This window comes from Heptranchias perlo, chromosome 2 (genome assembly GCF_035084215.1).
Source record: "Heptranchias perlo isolate sHepPer1 chromosome 2, sHepPer1.hap1, whole genome shotgun sequence".
Lineage (NCBI taxonomy): Eukaryota > Metazoa > Chordata > Chondrichthyes > Hexanchiformes > Hexanchidae > Heptranchias > Heptranchias perlo.
This window is the reverse complement of record NC_090326.1, coordinates 142,191,301-142,213,460: the sequence shown is the minus strand read 5'-3', so window position 1 is coordinate 142,213,460 and position 22,160 is coordinate 142,191,301. Positions and strand designations below refer to the sequence as shown.

At 40.2% G+C, this 22,160-nt stretch overlaps 1 protein-coding gene across 1 annotated transcript in view; it reads left to right on the top strand.

Annotated features, from left to right (window-relative positions):
• Positions 1-22,160, top strand: part of LOC137332424 (ATP-dependent 6-phosphofructokinase, platelet type-like) — a 114,938-nt gene that overhangs the window by 52,753 nt on the left and 40,025 nt on the right. Inside the window, exons 8-13 of the mRNA XM_067996250.1 lie at positions 308-403; positions 6,911-7,003; positions 8,258-8,383; positions 10,563-10,627; positions 16,236-16,305; positions 21,438-21,584. Of these exons, the coding sequence (XP_067852351.1) occupies positions 308-403; positions 6,911-7,003; positions 8,258-8,383; positions 10,563-10,627; positions 16,236-16,305; positions 21,438-21,584 (597 nt within the window). The remainder of the gene's footprint in view (positions 1-307; positions 404-6,910; positions 7,004-8,257; positions 8,384-10,562; positions 10,628-16,235; positions 16,306-21,437; positions 21,585-22,160) is intronic.

Sequence of the window (22,160 nt, the reverse complement as noted above, 5' to 3'; positions counted from 1 at the left end):
TGTGAAAATTAATTTTAGTTGCTGATAGAGAAATTATAGTGAATGTTACTTGTAATAAGCTTTATACGTTTGTGTGAAATTTGTACTTTGCTATGTTAAGACATTAACTCATTTGAAATAAATCAGTTAACACCCTCATTAAAATAGCAGAACAAAGGAATAATGTTGCACATGCAATTTCAAACCATCATAGAGTCAAAGTAAAGTTTTTGATAGAACAGCCTTGGAAAAGCTCCCTTTTTAACGGTGATCATCTTTATAAAACAACAGTGTTCATTTTTCCAGTATTTCTTTCTGCGTTCTTTAGAACCGGTCCAGGGGCACCAGGTTGAACATTATCATAGTTGCAGAAGGAGCCACTGACAGACAAGGAAAACCAATTTCTTCCAATATTGTTAAGGATGTGAGTACCTGGAAAAAATGCAGGCAGAGGTGGAGTCCATAAGCTGCGAATGGTTTCACTCCCAATGTATTCTTCTGCGCTGATTTCTGCAGTTACCACTTTCACATCTTGTGATAGTAAAAGAATTATTTCTTTTTTTTAAAAAAAGCAAGTCATTAATTGGAGAGATCCTAGGTATTTCCATCCTACAAGAAGACTCCTGGGAAGGAAACTATAATGGCAGAATGTGCTCTGATGTCTGAATTTCTATGAAGTGTCATGTATTCTTTATTTTTCCCTCTCAGAACCGTGCGGGAAAGAAAAGGCTGAATATCATAATTATATCGGAAGGGGCAATAGATTGTTACAACAAACCTATAACCTCTGACATGATTAAGGATGTGAGTACTGATCTCCTTGTGGTACAACTCCTGCTCTGACCAATTCCTATAATGCCACTCTTTTTTTCCTTGCTTTTTAGAATGCATTTGTGTGTAATGTTAACACTGCTGTTGCATGCACTAATTCTCGCTAACACTTCAATCAAAAGTTTGGCTCATACTGTTCCCTTTTTGTATTTGCTGGTTTTTTTTGTAGTGTGACAGGACATTTGTATTCTGTTTTGTCATTAAGAAGGTTATAGACAAGGGTACGGATTGAATAGGCTCGGAACTGCATGTGCATGCTTCTTGTAAGAATCGGGAAGCTTGTTTTTCAAAACAAAATACTGCATGCAATAAATATGTAAAACCCTTATAACATGATAGCAGTTTGGTACTATCATGTGCCAGGAAATAACTGCACCTTCTGCTCCTCTCTCTTCTCCCTCACCCCACCCACCTGCCTCCAGCACACATCTTGTGTTTTTTTTTCATTCGTTCATGGGATGTGGGCATCACTGGCAAGGCCAGCGTTTATTGCCTGTTCCTAATTGCCCTTGAGAAGGTGGTGAGCCGCTGCCTTGAACCACTGCAGTCGTGTGTTGAAGGTTCTCCCACAGTACTGTAAGGTAGGGAGTTCCAGGATTTTAACCCAGTGACGATGAAGTAATGGCGATATATCTCCAAGTCGGGATGGTGTGAGACTTGGAGGGGAATGTGCTGGTGGTGTTGTTCCCATATGCCTGCTGCCCTTGTCCTTCTAGGTGGTAGAGGTCGTGGGTTTGGGAGGTGCTGTCGAAGAAGCCATCGGCGAGTTGCTGCAGTGCATCCTGTAGATGGTACACACTGCAGCCACGGTGCACTGATGGTGAAGGAAGTGAATGTTTAGGGTGGTGGATGGGGTGCCATTCAAGCAGGCTGCTTTGTCCTGGAAGGTGTCAAGCTTCTTGATTGTTGTTGGCGCTGCACTCATCCAGGTAAGTGGAGAGTATTCCATTACACTCCTGACTTGTGCCTTGTAGATGATGGGAAGGCTCTGGGGAGTCAGGAGGTGAGTCATTCGCCACAGAATACCCAGCCTCTGACCTGCACTTGTAACCACAGTATTTATGTGGCTGGTCCAGTTAAATTTCTGGTCAATGTTGACCCACAGGATGTTGATGGTGGGGTATTCGGCGACTGTAATGCCATTGAATGTCAAGAGGAGGTGGTTAGACACTCTCTTGTTGAAGATGGTCATTGCCTGACACATGTCTGGCATGAATGTTACTTTCCACTTATCAGCCCAAGCTTGGATGTTGTCCAGGTCTTGCTGCATGCGGGCACGGACTGCTTCATTATGTGAGGGGTAGCGAATGGAACTGAACATAGAAACATAGAAAATAGGAGCAAGAGTAGGCCATTCAGCCCTTCGGGCCTGCTCCGCCATTCAAAATGATCATGACTGATCGTCTAATTCAGTACCCTGTTCCCGCTTTTTCCCCATATCCCTTGAACATTGCAATCATCAGCGAACATCCCCATTTCTGACCTTATGATGGAGGGAAAGTCATTGATGAAGCAGCTGAAGATGGTTGGGCCTAGGACACTGCTCTGAGGAACTCCTACAGCCACTGGAGAGTTTCCCCCTGATTCCCATTGACTTCAATTTTACTAGGGCTCCTTGATGCCACACTCGGTCAAATGTTGCCTTGATGTCAAGGGCAGTCACTCTCATCTCACCTCTGGAATTCAGCTCTTTTGTCCATGTTTGGACCAAGGTTGTAATGGGGTCTGGAGCTGAGCGGTCCTGGCGGAACCCAAACTGAGCATTGGTGAGTAAGTGCCGCTTGATAGCACTGTCGACGACACCTTCCATCACTTTGCTGATGATTGAGAGTATACTGATGGGGTGGTAATTGGCCGGATTGGATTTGGCCTGCTTTTTGTGGACAGAACATACATGGGCAATTTTCTACATTGTCTGGTAGATGCCAGTGTTGTAACTGTACTGTACTGGAACAGCTTGGCCAGAGGCATGGCTAGTTCTGGAGCACAAGTCTTCAGGACTACAGCCAGGGTGTTTTTAGGGCCCTTAGCCTTTGTATCCAGGGCACTCAGCCATTTCCTGGTATCACATGGAGTGAATCGAATTGGCTGAAGACTGGCTTATGTGATGGTGGGGATATCGGGAGGAGGCCGAGATGGATCATCCACTCAGCACTTCTGGCTGAAGATGATTGCAACTGTTAGCATGCATTTAGTCCTGAGTTGTAGCTTCATCAGGTTGGCACCTCATTTTTACGGTATGCCTGGTGCTGCTCCTGGCATGCTCTTCTACACTCCTCATTGAACCAGGGTTGATTCCTTGCTTTGTTGGTAATGGTAGAGTGTGAGGAATATGCTGGGCCATGAGGTTACAGATTGTGCTGGAACGCAATTCTGCTGCTGCTGACCCACAGCGACTCATGGATGCCCAGTTTTGAGCTGCTAGATCTGTTCTGAATCTATTCTATTTACCACGGTGGTAGTGCCACACAATACGTTGGATGGTGTCCTCAGTGCGAAGACAGGACTTTGTCTCCACAAGGACTGTGTGGTGTTCACTCCTACCAATACTGTCATGGACTGATGCATTTATGACAAGTAGATTGGTAAGGACGAGGTCAAGTAGGTTTTTCCCTCGTGTTGATTCGCTCACCACCTGCGGCAGGCCCAGTCTGGTCGCTATGTCCTTCAGGACTCGGCCAGCATTGGTGCTACTGAGCCATTCATGGTGATGGACGTTGAAGTCCCCCACCCAGAGTACATTCTGTGCCCTTGCTACCCTCAGTGCTTCCTCCAAGTGGTGCTCAACATGGAGGAGGACTGATTACCACCTACCACGCTCCCTCAGCTGATGAATCAAGAGATTTCCTTGCCCATGTTTGACCTGATGCCATGAGATTTCATGGGGTCCGGAGTCAATGTTGAGGACTCCCAGGGTCACTCCCTCCTGACTGTATGGCCACCTCTGGTCGGTCTGTCCTACCGGTGGGACAAGACATACCCAGGGATGGCGATGGAAGAGTCTGGGTCATTGGCTGAAAGGTATGATTCTGTGAGTGTGGCAATGTCAGGCTGTTGCTTGACTAGTTCTCCCAATTTTGGCACAAGTCTCCATATGTTAGTGAGGAGGACTTTGCAGGGTCGACTGGGCTTGGTTTGCCTTTGTCGTGTCCGATGCCTAGTGGTTCATCCAGTTTTATTCTTATTGGCGATTTGAGTGGCTTGCTAGGCCATTTCAGAGGGCGATTAAGAATCAGCCACTTTGCTGTGGGTCCGGAGTCTCACATAGGACGGCAGGTTTCCTCCCCTAAAGTGGATTAGTAAACCACATAGGTTTTTACGACAATCCGGTAGTTTCATTGCCACCGTTACTGATACTAGTTTTTTTTATTCCCGATTTTTTTTTTAATTAATTAATTGAATTTAAATTCCCCAGCTGCCATGGCAGGATTTGAAATCATGATGCCGGATTATTAGTCCAGTAACATAACCACTCTGGTATCGTGAAGGAGGGGGCAGAGACTGGCAGTGTGGCAGCAGCAGAGAATTGTTTTTCCTGGAAGGTTGGGGAAGGGGCCAATGCACCTTCTGCAACCATTGTGACCTGATAGTCCATTCCTCTGGGATTACTGGTAGTGCATACATCCAAAACATATCTTTTTTTAAAAAAAAAACTTACAAAAATTGAATTTCTATGGTGGGGATAAAATTGCAGTAGCAATTTGTAATGCATCATGGTAGTCATTTCATTCCCAGTAATCCTTTTGGAATTTCTAGGTAGTGGGATCTTTTTGCACCTGGATACTATAATTGAGGCATAATGTGGTCCTGCAGGAGTTGAACTCCAGAGATGTGTACTTTCTGTCCTGTAGATCTCTTGTTATTGATGCTGTTCTCAATCTGTTTTGGAGCTAAAGATTATACCATGTTTTAATTTGTGTATATGTTAATTTAAAGTAAATGGTTTAAAATATAAAACATTTCTTGGGTATCCCCCCCCCAAAACGTATCAGTTCAGATGACAGATGCAATAATATGTTTGTTTCATTTGTCTCTGTATCTATCAAATAAAACAATGCACAGTACATCAAACTGGAAGGTATGTCGAAAGGATTAGTTTCCTCAGGCTACACATGTTAAGAGGTGGCTTTAATCAAGCAACAGGAATGTTATTGCAACTTATTTTAAAAACAGTTAAATGTTTGGGAATTTTTAAAAAAGAAAAATTGGCTAGCAAGAAAACTGACAAGGCTCCTATACCTGCCAGTGAATTAGCCCTTTAAACATATATCATAGAATATGAGCATTTTCTTATTACATATGATACTGTGTCTTGATGCAGCTTCTGACTAAGCAGCTGCAGTTTTTTTTTACTGTGCCTGTGATGGTACCTTTATTACTATATTAACATGCACATGAATCAACTTGCCTGCTTTGTATTTTGTTCACTAGTTTGTGATTGAGACATGTAATACACACTTTCCCTATCCTATTGTAGATGCATTGGTTTGGTCCATTAAACTTAAAAACAAATGTAAAATTAGAACATTATTGAATGCAAGACAACTTTGAGATTCATTGCATAGCTGAAAAGTAGAGTATTAAAGAAAAGTAATGAAGTAGTGAGACTCCCGTTATGGGGAAAGGGGATTCAAACCAGTTTATGTAGCAGGTTTACTATTCTGGAATATAGAACTGATCAATATTTGAATCTTTTGCATTTTAAGGTTTCCAATTATTTTATAGTTTTTATTTGAGGTTTTAAGAACAACTAAAACGTATTCAGGAAACAAAATGGAATTCAGAGTAGTGTGTATCATGCAGACATCAGAAAGGGATTGCATCAGGATCTCAGTAAAGATAAATGTGAGGATAATATCAGTCCTAGAGATGCATCCACTAAGGTCAGCAGGCCTGATCTTCAGAAGTGAGAATAACAAGATTAGACTGGGACTATGATGAGATTTCTGAATGACTGAGGTGGCAGGGAACCCCAGGTAACCAGAGGCCTTCCTACATGTCATTTATCCCATGATGTCCGTGAAGACATTTAAGAGTTGCCAAGACTTGAAGATGGGGGTCTTGGGGTTTGTCAGCCATTCACAGTACTGCGAAAAGAAAGTATTTGTAGAAGCTTTTCTTGGCTACAACAGAGACCTAGATTTTCCAATCAGTATTAAGCATTTTGTTTTAAACAAATCACACCGGTGTTAAACAATACTTACTGGAAAATCTACATTATACATGTCATACTTTTGGCTATCTTCCACAGCAATCCTGCTTGGCACTGCATGGCCAAAAATACACTCTTAAATATATATGCTATCAGTTTATTATCTTGGGATTGCTGAAAATCTAAAGATGCAATAAAGCAGATTTTGGTCAATTCTTATCCCACTTATTTGTCTGATAACTGACACAGTATGACCGGACTAGAAGATGCATATGGATAGGATGGTGTTGAAGAGTTCACAAATCACTCTAGCATGTACTAGGGCAAGGCAAGTCTGATTCTGAAGGGACAGTGGTTCAAAATTGTAATCTAAACTTCGGAAAATTTGTTACTGGTGGCTACAGTAGGTCGCATTCCAATATTTCATAAATCTGAGTCCCCTTTACAAGACTGGAGGTTACTCAATTTATAGAAATCAAGAGAGAATGAAATAGGTAAAGTAACTTTGACAATAAACTGAAAGAAAGTCAACAGTAATTAAAAGGCTTTCACAATGACAGTAGTGCTTCATAAAAAGTGGCCACTCTTGGCATTGTGATAGCTCCACTGTCAAGTGAAATTAGATTTTTAGGCTGAAATCATTCAATCCTGTTGTATGAATCCAACTCATCAAATATCAAGCTTTTGTCCTGGAACTTCAAAAGCTCTTGCTTAGTCATTGAGGGGAGTACCAGATTTAAGTGAAATGGAATATGGTGTTATATTGAGAAAATCTTAAACATATGGCTATACATTGTGCAAGTGTGAAATACAAGCATACAAATTGATTCTAGTGAGTTTCCCTTCTCTTATATTAGCTCTCCTTTTAGCAGCTCTGCTCTTAGCTTTGTCAGTTTCATCTCTTAAGTCTATTACAGATAATTTTATATTTACAACAATTTCTGACAGCTCGTAGTCAAACGGCTGGGTTTTGACACACGTGTGACTATCTTGGGGCACGTCCAACGAGGAGGTACACCTTCTGCATTTGATCGAATCCTGGTAAGTAAACTGAACCATCTTTCATATATAAACTCAGGCAGTTTGACGGAGCAGAATACTGGCACTGTAACAAGTACTTGGGAACATAGGAATAGTTGGCCATTCAGCCCGTCAAGCCAGTTCTGCCATTCAATTAGATCATGGCTGATCTGTATCTTAACTCCATCTACCATTCCATACTTGGTTCTGTAACCCTTAATACCCTTGCCTAACAAAAATCTATCAATCTCAGGTTTGAGATTTTCAATTGACCTACCCTCAACAGCATTTTGGGGGAGAGAGTTCCAGATTTCCACTAACCTTTGTGTGAAGAAGTGCTTCCTGACATAATACCTGAACAGTCCAACTCTAATTATAAGGTTAAGCCCCTTGTCCTGGACTCCCTCACTAGAGGAAATAGTTTCTCTCTATCTACTCTATCAACTCCTTTAATCATCAATTCCTTTAATCAGCTTAAACACCTCAATTAGTTTACCCATTAATCTTCTATACACAAGGGAATACAAGCCTGACTAAATACTGCTGACTAAATTAATATTTTTTTTGGCACAATGCTTCTGACACTATAAAAGTGTGTCCTCGAAACCAGCCATAGTATTCCATTAATAATGGCATCACCTAATCGCTTCCTGATTGGCTCATCTCATTTGCTCTTTTCAGCCTTGGTGGCATCCTGCAAAGTGGGCTTAGGCCCTTAAATTTTGTTTCTCAAAAAAAAACTGTGCAGTTGAAAAACTTCTTCTTAAATATTACTTTGAGTGTACCACAGTGTCTCAATAGTGGTACTGTCACCTCTGAGTGAGAAGGTTGTGGATTCAAGCCTCATTCAAGACTTGTGCACATAATCAAAGCTGACACTTCAGTGCAGTACTGAGGGAGTGCTGCTCTTTCGATTTAAGTAATTAAAGCAAGAGCTTATCTGCCCGGTTAACGGAACATGAGATCCTATATTGCTATTCAAAGAAGCACAGAGGTGTTCTCCCGGTGTCCTGGGCAACATTTATATCTCAACTAACATAATCAAAACAGATTACTGGACATTTTTCTCATTTGTTTGTGGGCCCTTGCTCTGCACAAATTGGCTGCCACATTTGCCTACAAAACATTGACACTTCAAAAGTAATTTATTGGCTGTGACATACTTTGAAATTTCTGAGGATGTAAAAGGTGCTTTATAAATGCAAGTTCTTTTTTTAAAAAATTATTGCAGTGATGTCAAGTTGCTCTTGCTTTTGTCATTGTTCTGTGACCTAGGCCAGTAGAATGGGAGTAGAGGCTGTGCTTGCCTTGCTAGAAGCTTCACCAGAGACTCCAGCCTGTGTTGTGTCACTGTCTGGGAACCAGGCCATCCGAGTTCCCCTAATGGAGTGTGTACAGATGGTAAGTAGTGGACATGAGCCAATAGCATTGTCTGCAGGCAGGCCTAGACCATGCAAGACGATCTTGTTTGGCAGTATTGCAAGAAAAGCTCAGGTTGCGACACACAGTTTTTAAAATTATGCTTAGAAGATTATGTCGTCAACAGATGTCTGCTACCTTGATCTTATTGAAACGTGAATACTTTTTGAATATTTTATATATGGTGGAATGAATTCCAGGAATCAATTGCAGACAACTGCTCACACTTGTAGTATTGATGCCTCAATTATTACTGATCTATATGACTGTCATATATAATGGTGTGCACAATGTGTGCCTTGTTGGCATAAAAAATTATCAAACACAGAATAAATACCTCCATATTAATATCTATTATAGTGTATTATAACGTTAGGGAGGGGGTAATTTCACAACTTTAATTGTTGGAAACAGATGACATCTGAGACCATGCAGACCTCCCAAATGTTGCTACTAGTTTATGTCCATTATTCTCTATTTTATAATGTTATCACTTTTATCAAAAAGGGGTTAGAAAACTTTCTCTTTTAAATAGAGAAAGTTCAAATATTGGAAATATGAAATAACAGGAAATGCTGAAAATCAATAGCAGATGGTCAGCATCTAAAAGAGGAAATAGATAAGGTCGATAGTCAAAATCTTTTCCCAAAGGTAGGGGAGTCTATAACGAGGGGACATAGATTTAAGGTGAGAGGGGAGAGATACAAAAGGGTCCAGAGGGGCAATTTTTTCACTCAAAGGGTGGTGAGTGTCTGGAACGAGCTGCCAGAGGCAGTAGTAGAGGTGGGTACAATTTTGTCTTTTAAAAAGCATTTGGACAGTTACATGGGTAAGATGGGTATAGAGGGATATGGGCCAAGTGCAGGCAATTGGGACTAGCTTAGTGGTATAAACTGGGCGACAAGGACATGTTGGGCCGAAGGGCCTGTTTCCATGTTGTAAACTTCTATGATTCTATGAAAGGCAGGTTAACACTTCATAGCTGATGAAGGGCAGCTGGATAATCCCTTCCTAAGGCTGATCAATTGAGGGAAAGGGAGTAAGGCAACTAATGGATTTAATAATCTGTGACCATCTAATTAAAGACCTTGCATCTAGCATGTGTCCATCCTGTCACACCCTTCAAAGATGTCACACCTGAAAGTGTGACTTCAGAAGTAATGCTTGCATTCTCGGGGAGGGGGTGGGGGGGAAATGGTGATTGGCTCAAATGAGTACTTATCTGTTAAACTGCCAATTTAATATTTCACTAAATGGGAATGAAGTAAAATCGGTTGGTAGGTAGCATCAAGAAATTAATGAGCAGAAAAATAACCAATTAAGGTTCTTTTTCTATAGCTACCAATTCTGAACTGGCGAGAAGCAGAAACCAACCAGTCAAATCATTTAAAGAATTTCTTCATATTTACGTCCTTCATTTCCCTTTACAACGAGAAATAATATTAAATACTTAACCACACACATTAAACAATTCTGGGGGGAAAAAATGACTAAAATTACCCATGAATTATTTAGTCAATGTTAGAAATGTTTTGCTGACTGACTACACTGGCTTCAATATCTACAGTCAGCAGGCCCAGACTGTAGACCTGTTCCAGTGCTGGGAATTGAAGACCCTTGACAGTGTAAAGAACATGCCTGGGCAGCACTACCTCCATCGATAGGGTACGGTAGCCTAGTCGTTATGGTGCTGGACCCAAAGGTCGTGAATTCAAATAGCGCTGTGGCAAGTTGGGAATTTAAATTCATTAAATCTGGTGACTTGTGGGCTGGCACATAAAATAATCATGAAAGCCACTGGATTGTCAAGGGCCGTCCCTCTCACCTCACCTGGAATTTAGTTCTTGGACCAAGACTGTAATGAGGTTCTTATCCTGTCCCACTTCCCATATCTTTTTAAAAAAAATCTTGATGTCATAGAGAATTTGTAATTTTGTGGATGTATTTTTTTTAGAAAGCATAAGCTTATTGAGTACAGAAAAAAGCTTTTAATTATATTTCCCCTTAGTGAACAATTGAAATAAGAAACAAAAAAATGGCAATTTCCTTGAAATTTTTAAAGCACATTTCTATTTGAAAAAGAAAAATTTCTAGTGGGTTTTAATGTTAATAGTTTAGATTTTAGTAACTTTTTAATTTTATTTCCTTAAAATACTTTTAGACCATGGAAGTACAGAAAGCCATGGATGAAGGGAGGTTTGATGAAGCAGTGAAACTGCGAGGCAGGTAAGAAAACTGTAAACCTTTTGATTTCTGCTTACAGAGAGGTATTATCCAGTTGCCTTCAGTTATCTAACCAGTCGATGCATGCAGCCAAAAGTACAGCCAATGCAACAACAACAATTTGCATTTATATAATGCCTTTAACGTCCCAAGACACTTCACAGGAGCGATTATCAAAGAAAATTTGACACTGAGCCACAAAAGGGGATATCAGGACAGGTGACCAAAAGCTTGGTCAAAGAGGTAGGTTTCAAGGAGTGTCTTAAAGGATGAAAGAGTGGTAGAGAGAAAGAGAGGTTTAGGGAGGCAATTCCAGAGCTTAGGGTCTAGGCAGCTGAAGGCACGGATGCCAGTGGTGGAGCGATTTAACATCGGGGATGTGCAAGAGGCAAGAATTGGAGGAGCACAGAGATCTGAGGGTTGCAGGGCTGGAGGAAGTTACAGAGATAGGGGGGGGTGAGGCCATAGAAGGATTTGAAAACTAGGATGACAATTTTAAAATAGAGGCGTTCCCAGACTGGGAGCCAGTGTAGGTCAGCGAGCGCAGGGCTGATGGGTGAACGGGACTTGGTGCGAGTTAGGATACGGGCAGCAGAGTTTTGGATGAGCTCAAGTTTATGGAGGGTGGAAGATGGGAGACCGGCCAGGAGAGCATTGGAATAATTCAGTCTCGAGGTAACAAAGGCATGGATGTGGGTTTCAGCAGCAGATGAGCTGAGGCAGGGACGGAGACGGGCAATGTTACGGAGGTGGAAGTAGGCAATCTTGGTGATGGTGCAGATATGTGGTCAGAAGCTTATCACTATCATATACATTCTAAGTTTATTGGTGTGCTCGATCTTGCATAGAAGACTATGATCTACACAGACTAAAGTCCATTAATATACAGAATACATTCTTCTGGAAGGTTTAGTCTGCCAGGTTCAACCACAAGATCTTGTTTGGCGTGTGTGCCAAGAAAGATTAAATTTGGACAATGGAACCAATTTTGAATATCTAATTACAAATATTTAGGTAGGAATGCATAAAAGAGTGTTCTGATTGCTGGTGTATACACGTCTCATAAGTCACACTCAGTGAAGATTTTTGAGGGTTTCCTTTTTGAGAACCAGTTTTCTTTAACTCTGGTATTTCATATTTCATATTGGATATTTCTTATGCCAGTTCATTTTGTGTTATATTGAGTGTTGGTGTGGATACAGTTGAGACGGATTGATGATGTTGACCACCTACGGTTATCACTGAACTGATTTGTGCCTTATGGCTCTATTGGGTTTTAATTTTCTGCTAGGTTAAGTTATGACATCCAATCAGAAGGTGGTTGAAATCATTCAAATTTCCAACATTTATCCAGGGAAATTAACCTCTTGGCCTATGCCACAATGCAACTTTTTGGGGGCATTTAAAGAGGAAAATGGGAGCTGAGACAAAATGCTGTCAGCTACACTTCCCTGGAATGGAACTCTGCTCTTGTAACGTGATGTTAAAAAAAATGAGTGTGTACTTAAGAAATCAATCCAATTCATCAATGATCCAAGGGCCATTGGATAGAGCACCATTTGAACAAACCTGCAGAGGACTGTTGCAAAAGAAATAAAATGCAGAATCTGAGACTGAAATTTGCAACAAAATGGGGGAAAAAACCATGTTGATCAACAAAGCAAAATTCCAGCAAAGAAATGACTTGAGAGAATTATTTCACAAATTTTCAATCTAACCAAGAAAGATGATGCTAATTTCTTGTCGGAGTCTGCTGCTGAATCTGGTGAGTACAATACGTTTGCTAGCAGGATTTTAATAACTATAAATCAATGTGTTTTCTAAATGTTTTAATATACTTACCAAGCTTTAGTTGTAAAATCTCCGCAGCAAATGTCCTTTTGTTTGATCTAAGTAAATGAAGTAGAGACTGTCATCTTTAATATTGTGGATATCTTGAAATATTTTGTATAGCTCAAACATGAACACTGTAACCATTTTATATCCCTGCAGGTGAGTCCACCACGTGCTGCTGAGATGCATAAGGCAGTAACCATTTCCACAAACTAACCAGATATAGATACAGAAATGGTGATGCATCTGACTAGGGAGGAGGGACATTGCAACAAGACACAAGATCTAGGATTCATATAGTTGGTGATCATAAGGCTGAAGAAGGTGATAATTATGTCCGTGTAAAGAGCTTCCAGAGGCCTCCTTTGAATTGAACAAGTATCAACTGGAAGGTCTACCATGGAAGATCTAGGGACATATCAGCCACAATTGACAGGTGCTGGCCCGCACACCACCTCACGCACAGGAATCATTTTTATCTTCTGAGAGACGGTGCAAAATGCACAGTTACTGTGCAGCCTAGAGTCTATTAACACGCAGAAGCATCAATGCTGTGATTGAATTGTGTCATATGCAATTGGATTGGTATTCAGTTAACAAGACAATGGCAGCCTAGTGGTTATGGTACTGGACTAGCAACCCAGAGGTTGTGAATTCACATCTCGCTATTGCAGAAAATGACCTGCTGGATTGTTATAAAACCCCAACTGGTTCACTAATGTCCTTCAAGGAATGAAGCCTGCCATCCATACCTGGTCTGGCCTTTATTGTAGTTGACGAATATTCCTCACAGGGCAGCCAGGGATGAGCAATAAATACTGCCTTGACAGTGTTGCCCACATCGCAAAAATACATTTTAAAAATTGATTGCTTAATCAACTTCACCATATTGTGATAATCCAGCAGGTTTACTCCACAAAACTTATGATATTATCTTTCAGCGGTCCTTTGAAGGCCAGTTAATGAGGTGGGGGGCCAACAGCAATTTAATTTGTGTAGTTTTCAGGCTTTCAGTTTCACCTATGTATTTCATTTATCCTAAAACAATATGTCCTTAAGCAAACACAAAAAAATGTGCAGAGGATACCAAATTGGGGGGTGTAGTTAATACAAAGGAAGAATGCGTCAAAATGCAAGAGGACATTAATAAACTTGCAGAATGGACATGTAATTAGCAAATGAATCTTAATATCGATAAGTGTGAAGTGGTGCATTCCAAGAATAAGGAGGCCACATATTGTTCAGATAATAAGAGTCTAAACGGGATAGAGAAGCAAAGGGATCTAGGGATACAGATACACAAATCACCTAGCGATGCAGGTTAACAAAGCCATAAAAAAGGCAAATCAAGCACTGCGGTTCATTTCTAGAGGGATAGAATTGAAAAGCAAGGAGGTTTTGTTAAACTTGTATAGAACTTTGATTAGACCACACTTGGAGTATTGTGCACAGTTTTGGTCTCCATATTATAGAAAAGATATAGAGGCATTGGAGAGGGTGCAAAAAAGATTCACAAGGATGATACCAGAATTGAGAGGATATCCTTCTCAGGAAAGGGGCCTTTTCTCTAGAAAGGAGAGGGCTGAGGGGTGACCTGATAGAGGTTTGTAAGCTAATAGAGTTTGATAGGGTAGACGTAGAGAAAATGTTTCCACTTGTGGGGGAGTCTAGGGGCCATAAATATAAAATAGTCGCTAATAAATCTAATAGGGAATTCAGGAGAAACTTCTTTACCCAGAGAGTGGTTAGAATGTGGAATGTGCTGGCACAAGGAGTAGCTGAGGCAAATAGCATAGATACCTTTTAAGGGGGAGCTAGATAAGCACATGAGGGAGAAAGGAATGGAAGGTATACTGATAGGGTTAGATGAAGTAGGTAGGGAGGAGGCGCGTGTGGAGCATAAAAGCTGTCATAGACCAGTTGGGCCGAATGGCCCATTTCTGTGCTGTAGTTTTGATGTAACTCGATGTAAACTACACGTTATATTTACATGTGGAAATAATACAAAAAATTAATATACCTGTACAGTTTGCCTGGTTATTTAACTAAACTTTCAAAAAAAAAGTTCTGTGTCCAGTGTTGTCTTTTCTTTTTAGTCTTTACTTCCTGATTGCATGACATGGTAACAGTACCTCCTTCCAAGGTCAAAGGCTTGGAACTTCTGGAAATTTGGTGCACACTCTTTATCCTGTAGGCTCCCTGGGTCTTGCGTTTCATCAATATATTCGTGGAGAAGGTGGCTTGCATTTCACCACATCAATTTTGTTAGGCAGAAATATTGCCAATAAAAATGTTATTTTGAGTCTGTTGAAAACTTTGTCAATGCAGTATAATTCAAATAGGTTTGTAAGGATTTGGGATTAATCAGTAATTTTGCTAAGTCTTTACTGCTTAATCATGCAACATAATGTATCAATAAGGTACAAATACTCATTTTACATAGGATAGAAGGCATGATATTAGGTTCCACACCCAGGTCTACCACACCACCATCTCTCTTGACCCCCTCTGCTGCCTGTATGCTGTCAGACTGCTTGTCCGAAATCCAGTCCTGGATGCGCAGAAATTTCCTCCAATTAAATACTGGGAAGACCTAAGCCATTGTTTTCAATCCCCATTATACACATCGTTCCTTCACAACCAATTCCATCCCCCTCCCCATTCACTGTCTCAGGCTGAACCAGACTGTTCGCAACCTTGGCACCCTGTTTGACCCTGAGATTAGCTTCCGACCCCATATCCTCTCCTCACGAAGTCTGCCAACTTACAGGTCTGGAACATCCATGCTTTTGTTACCTCCAGACTCGAATATTCCACTGCTCTCCTTGCTGGCCTCCCATCTTCCATCTCCATAAACTTGAGCTCATCCAAAACTCTGCTACCTGTATCCTAACCTGTAACGAATCCTGCTCACCCATCATCCCTATGCGTGCTGACCTACATTGGCTCCTGGCCCTCCAACGCCTTGATTTTAAAATTCTCATCCTCCTGTTCAAATTGCTCCCTGGCCCCGCCCCTCCCTATCTCTGTAACCTCCTGCAGCCCACAACCCTTCAGGAATTCTGCATTTCTCAAAACTTGGCTTCTTGTGCATCTCTCACTCTCTGCCTCACCATTGCCGGCTGTGCCTTCATCACTAAGCTCTGGAATTCCTTCTCTAACCTATCCACCTTTTCATGTCTCTCTCCTCCTTTCAGACCCTCCTTAAAACCCACCTCCTTGATCAAGGTTTTGGCCACTTGTCCGGATATGGCTTTGGCTCATTGTCAATTTTTGTCTGATATTGCTCCTGTGAAGTGCTTTGGGATGTTTTCCTATGCTAAAGGCACTATATAATTGCAAGTTTTTGTTGTTGATAGTCTAACATAGAATCTGACATTAAGCACATTCATAAGACTGGACTGTATTGAAGTCTGGTCTAAAATGAACTGTGAAAATCTAAATAATATCTGAAAATGACACTTTAGTTAAATTAAATGGAACTGTCAGCTAATGTTGGCTTAGTTTGTGGTTTTATTCCACTAATGTAGGTGTTTGTTGCTGCATTAAACCTATATTGGAAAATTGACTTCTATTTTCCAATTATCTCAAACGTTCATAATCAGAAAAAGTATTTTTTTCTCATTCAGTCAATATAATGTGTTCTTTTTCATTCACAACGCAATGTATATAATCACCATATAGTTGACATCAATAATACTGACTAACCTTTCCAATCTAGTCTTGAACTATGAAGTCTAGTCTGTGCTTATTTTTTTTTTGCTCTTTCTGTCTACAGAAGTTTTGAGAACAATTTAAACATTTACAAGTCATTGGCACACAAGAAACCAAAAGATCACCATTCTCCTGTAAGTCCACATTGTATTGAGAGTCACAGTGGCACAAGAGTACCACTTCTAAAAGGCAGTAAGAACTTGGAGAATAGTAATTCAGAGCAGTACGCACTTACTGGGATCATTTTGACTTGATAGTGTAAAACAGGTGATAGCGATTCGGCAGCCCATTTTATATCTATCCCAATTTTCATTTCCAGTGACTTCAATGAAAGTAAAAATCAGGAGTGATGTAAAATGGGCTGCCGATTCGCTATCATCCATTTTATACTATCACACAAAGTCAAGATCTACCCTATTGTCTTTTCCAACTACAATGTTGTGAATTGTGGTGGTAACCAAATTAGTATTTTTCTGTTTCATTGCTAACTGATAGGATCTCCCAGATGGAGTATGTAACGATGACATGGTTAGAGATTTCTATTTAATCGAAATTAGGGGCAAGGCTTGCATGATTGACAATATTTTGGTGGTTAATTTTTTTTAACTACTGTTGTGCTCTTGCCATCTTGAACTCCCATTATAAAAATGTTGCTTTAAATGTTATGTAGTCGTCAGTTGATCTTCCAACCTCTTCCTCCCTTTTGCAGCAAACGCAATGAGCCATTGAGAAGTACGTATATTTGCAATGTGAAGGCTTAGCTGCTGTGGTGTACTAGGAAAATTAAGCTGATCTTTTTAATCTTAATAAATTTTTAAGAAGTTAGTATTTTTAAGAATATAGTTTGTGATTTTAAAAAATCCTCTGCATTGAACAAAAGCTCATTGCAAAATATTCAGGTGAAAATTCTTCATGGGCTGCAGTAATATTTTTGAACTGCGTCCCACAATGCTATGATTCATGTTTTTTTTTCATTTTCATCAAGTTACTACCTGTGATGCTCTATAATTCTTGGATTTGTGATTGGTATGATTTTGATAACCATGTGAGATAGTGTATAATACTTGGAATTGTGATCAGTATGATTTTGATAACCATGTGAGATAGTGTATAATACTTGGAATTGTGATTAGTATGATTTTGATAACCATGTGAGATAGCGTATAATTCTTGGAATTGTGATTAGTATGATTTTGATAACCATGTGAGATAGCGTATATCTGTTTTTCAGAACCTTGCAATCCTCAATGATGGGCATTTTCTTTTCTTTTCAAATGACCGTACCAGCGCTGTAGACTTTGGAATTAAAATTTGAAGTGAAATTGATAAGACACAGAATCTAATCACATTCTAGGAGATGATACTCAATGCAAGTTAAATGAAGTGCTTTTTATTTCCTGACTTCCCATAAGATTAAATAGCATGGTTATTTGCAGATATGTATTTTGAGAGCTAGTATCTTCTGCATTGAAATGAACTTATTTTTGAAAGTTCATACTCCAGAACAGACTCCTCGACAGTGAACTTTAGACATGTTCCCTGCCAAGTGATCTGGTATGCTTGGCGGCTGACCCTCCTTGATAAATTGAGGCTGGAATTTCCTGCAATGGCATAACAGGCAACTTATGCCTAAATTTCCTGAGAATCTCATTAGCATATAACAAAAGTAAATGCGTCCATAAAACAAGCAGAAATCAGCATAAACAATCAGGGCCGGAGGAAAGCAAAGAACTTGAGCCATATTACTTCTTTATGTGCCTCCTCTTTATGTATGAAAATTAAAATGTTTGAAGTCGTCATTTATGCACATTAGGTACAGCATGTTTAAGAAAATACAAACAAGGAAGCTCTTCAATTTTTAATGTAACTCACCCTGATGCCATAAAAATGCATTCAAAGATATAGAAAATACAATGTAGGTCTCAGTGAGCAGAAGTTTTAAAAAAATTGCTTTAAAAATTGCCATAAAACGGCAGAACTAGGATTGAGTCCTGCTGCGCATAAAATTTTAAGTGTAAATTTACAGCCCGTTCATAAATAGCATGAATGCAGGAAACTTGCATTCTCTGGTCTTTTGCATGTGGGCGGACCTATGTTAATGAGTGTCAGAAGGTTTTAGTGGACGTTTCCCTGAATTGATTCAATCGATGAAACTTGGTTGTAGCATAAAGACAGGCATAAGTTAATTAGACAAATTTCCTTGATATTTTGCGGTGAAAATTGGTCCTACTTGCGCTGAAAAATATAAGGCGATTCAGGGCCCAAATCTCATTGAGTAGCATGTCTGCCAGTAATGATGAAGTGGAGATGCCGGTGATGGACTGGGGTTGAAAATTGTAAACAATTTTACAACACCAAGTTATAGTCCAACAATTTTATTTGAATTTCACAAGCTTTCGGAGGCTTCCTCCTTCCTCAGGTGAATGTCAAGAAATCCTCGAACCTCTCGCATTTATAAATCACAGAACAATGCTTGGTGATTACAGATAGTCTTTTCAACTGCCCGTTGCCTTGGTTGCCTTGGCAACGGGCAGTTGAAAAGACTTTCTGTAATCACCAGGCATTGTTCTGTGATTTATAAATGCGAGAGGTTCGAGGATTTCTTGACATTCACCTGAGGAAGGAGTAATGATGAACAGGAAGAATGATATTTGCATTTTTGACTTGTTTGCTGAACACTCAGCAGTGCTTGTTGATATCTGTTTTAATGAAACCGATCCTGCTATTGACTTACATTCTTTTAAATACTGACTGCTTACAGTATTGCAAGAGTGAGCCATTGATTTGTAACACTTCAATTTTTAGCTCATTGAGAATTGAAATACTGAGATGGATAGATTTTTGTTGTGTGAGGGTATCAAGAGATGTGGAGTGAAGGCGAGCAAATGGAGTTGTGGTACAGATCAATCATGATCCAATTGAATGGCGGAGCAGGCTCAAGGGGCTAAATGGCCTACTCCTGTTCCTGAACCCACAGTCACTGACACCAATTTCCTCCTGACTGATATAAGCCAATTTTATTAAGATTAATAAACTTGCAGAATGGGCATGTAATTGGCAAATGACTTTCAATATAGATAAGTGTGAGGTGGTACATTTTGGTGGAAAAAATGAGGCTACTTACACCTTGGAAATAAGAATCTAAATTGGGTAGAGGAGCAGAGGGATTTAGGGATACAGAGACACAAATCACTAAAAGTAGTAACATAGGTTAATAAGACCATTTTTAAAAATAAAGCAAACCAAGCACTGGGGTACATTTCTAGAGGGATAGATTTGAAAAGCAGTGAAGTTATGCTAAATTTGTACAGGACCTTGGTTAGACCACATTTTGGAGTACTGCAAACGGTTCTGGTCTCCACACTATAAAAAGGATATAGAGGCATTGGAGAAGATGCAAAAAAGATTTACTAGGATGATACCAGAAATGAGATATCAATCAGGAAAGATTGAATAGGCTGAGGCTCCTTTCTCTAGTAAAGAGAAGGCTGAGGGGTGACCTGATAGAGGTCTTTAAAATTATGAAAGGGTTTGATAGGGTAGACATAGAGAAGATGTTTCCACTTGTGGGGGAGACCAGTACTAGGGGCCATAAATATAAGATAGTCACTAACAAACCCAATAGGGAATTCAGGAGAAACTTCTTCACCTAGAAAGTGGTATGAATGTGGAACTTGCTACCACAAAGAGTAGTTGAGGCGACTAGCATAGATGCATTTAAGGGGAAGCTAGATAAGCACATGAGGGAGAAGGGAATAGAGGGATATGTTGATAGGGTTAGATGAAAAGGGTGGGAGGAGGCTCACGTGGAGCATAAACATGGACCTGTTGGGCCGAATGGCCTGTATCTGTGTTGTACATTCTTTGTAATTCTTTGCAACCCTACAGTCACTAACACCAATTTCCTCCCATCTGATATAAACCAACCCCACAAACACTAACACAAATCTAATTGAATGGCGTAACAGGCTTGAGGGGCTGAATGGCCTGCTCCTGTTTCTGAAGTTTTTTACATTCCTCTTCACCGTTCCTAACCTTCCCTATCTTGATCTTGTGCCCCATACCAAGCCCAGATCATTTCTCTATAACGAGAAGAGTAATGGTCCAAACGCTGACCCTGGGGGACACCACTGTACATCCCTCCAGTCTGAAGAACATCCAATAACCACTACTCTATTTTCTGCCTTTACCCAACTTCCTGTCCATGCTGCCCGACTCCCTTTGATTCTATGAGCCTGAATTTTATCATCAAGCCTCCTGTACGGCACCTTATGAAATATCTACACAACATCCACTGCATTTCCTTTACAGAAGTGTGAAGTGATTCATTTTGGTAGGAAGAACGAGGAAAGGAAATATAGTATAAACTAAATGGTACAATTTTAAAGGGGGTGCAGGAACAGAGAGACCTGGGGGTATATGTACACAAGTCTTTGAAGGTGGTAGGACAAGTTGAGAAGGCTGTTAAAAAGGCATTTGGGATCCTGGGCTTTATAAATAGAGGCATAGAGTACAAAAGTATGGAAGTTATGCTAAATATTTATAAAACACTGATTAGGCCTCTGCTGGAATATTGCCCATTCTGGACACCTCACATTAGGAAGGATGTTAAGGCCTTGGAGAGGGTGCAGAGGAGGTTTACTAGAATGGTTCCAGGATGTGGGACTTCAGTTACGTGGAGAAGCTCCTTAGAGCAGAGAAGGTTAAGGGGAGATTTGAAAGAGGTGTTCAAAATCATGACTGGTTTTGATAGAGTAAATAAGGAGAAACTGTTACCAGTGCAGAAGAGTTAGTAACAAGAGGACACAGATTTATGGTAATTGGTAAAAGAACCAGAGACAAGATGAGGAAAATATTTTTTACACAGCGAGTTGTTATGTTCTGGATCTGCCTGAAAGGGTGGTGGAAGCAGATTCAATAATAACTTTCAAAAGGGAATTGGATAAATACTTGCAGGGAAAAAATTTGCAGGGCCATGGGGAAAGGGCAGGGGAGTGGATTAATTGGACAGCTCTTTCAAAAGATCCGGCACAGGAACAATGGGCTGAATGGCCTCCTTCTGTACTGTCTCATTCTCTGATTCTATGTTGGCAATGTATAAGTGTGAAATGATACTTAATGCTTTGCTGAAACTGAAAAATTCTCGAATAATACGGGTGCTACAGAACTACTTGAAAACACTGGAAGTCAAGGTGTGTAGTGTTCTTTGCTTTGATACCTGAAAGTTCAACCTAATTCCCTTTTTCCCCCCTCCTTTTACCCACAGACCAACTTCACTGTGGCAGTCCTTAACGTAGGCGCCCCAGCAGCTGGTATGAATGCAGCTGTTCGCTCTGCAGTAAGAACTGGTATCGCTGATGGTCACAGAATGTTAGCAGTGACTGATGGGTTTGATGGCTTTATGAAGGGGCAGGTGAGTTACCTAACTGTCTAGACTTATTTATATAGCGTGTTGTTTCATGTATTTGAAATAGGTATTTCCATTACTTTTAAAGAAAGATGATGAAAAAAAGGCTTAACTTGCATGCATTCCAAAAAGAAACAAATAATTTACACTGGTTTGTGGACTTGTGACTGTGCAGAAGGCGGCTTGGAACTATCTTGGATATCTTCGGCAGTACATCCATTAAGCTCCAGTGACTATATTTTCAAAATATCATTTGTCAGAATAAGCTGCTTGTTCTATCGTAATAAGATTGTAATATCCTGTATAGGGTATTAAAACAGCTTTCATACATTAAAAAGGATGTATGGAGCACTCCCTATATATTTTGAGAGCTTATGTATGAGTGTCAATTTTGTATTTAAAGAAAAACAAACCTAGACATTGCTTAATACCATGTGGGTCCTAGTACGATACTACGTTGAAATATGGCAAGTTGACTGCACAACCACTTCACTTTGCTAATTCCGTCCTTACCTTCGAAAGCCACATTAAAACCCATATTTTTTAATTTGACTGTTACTATGCACACTCCATATTACAATT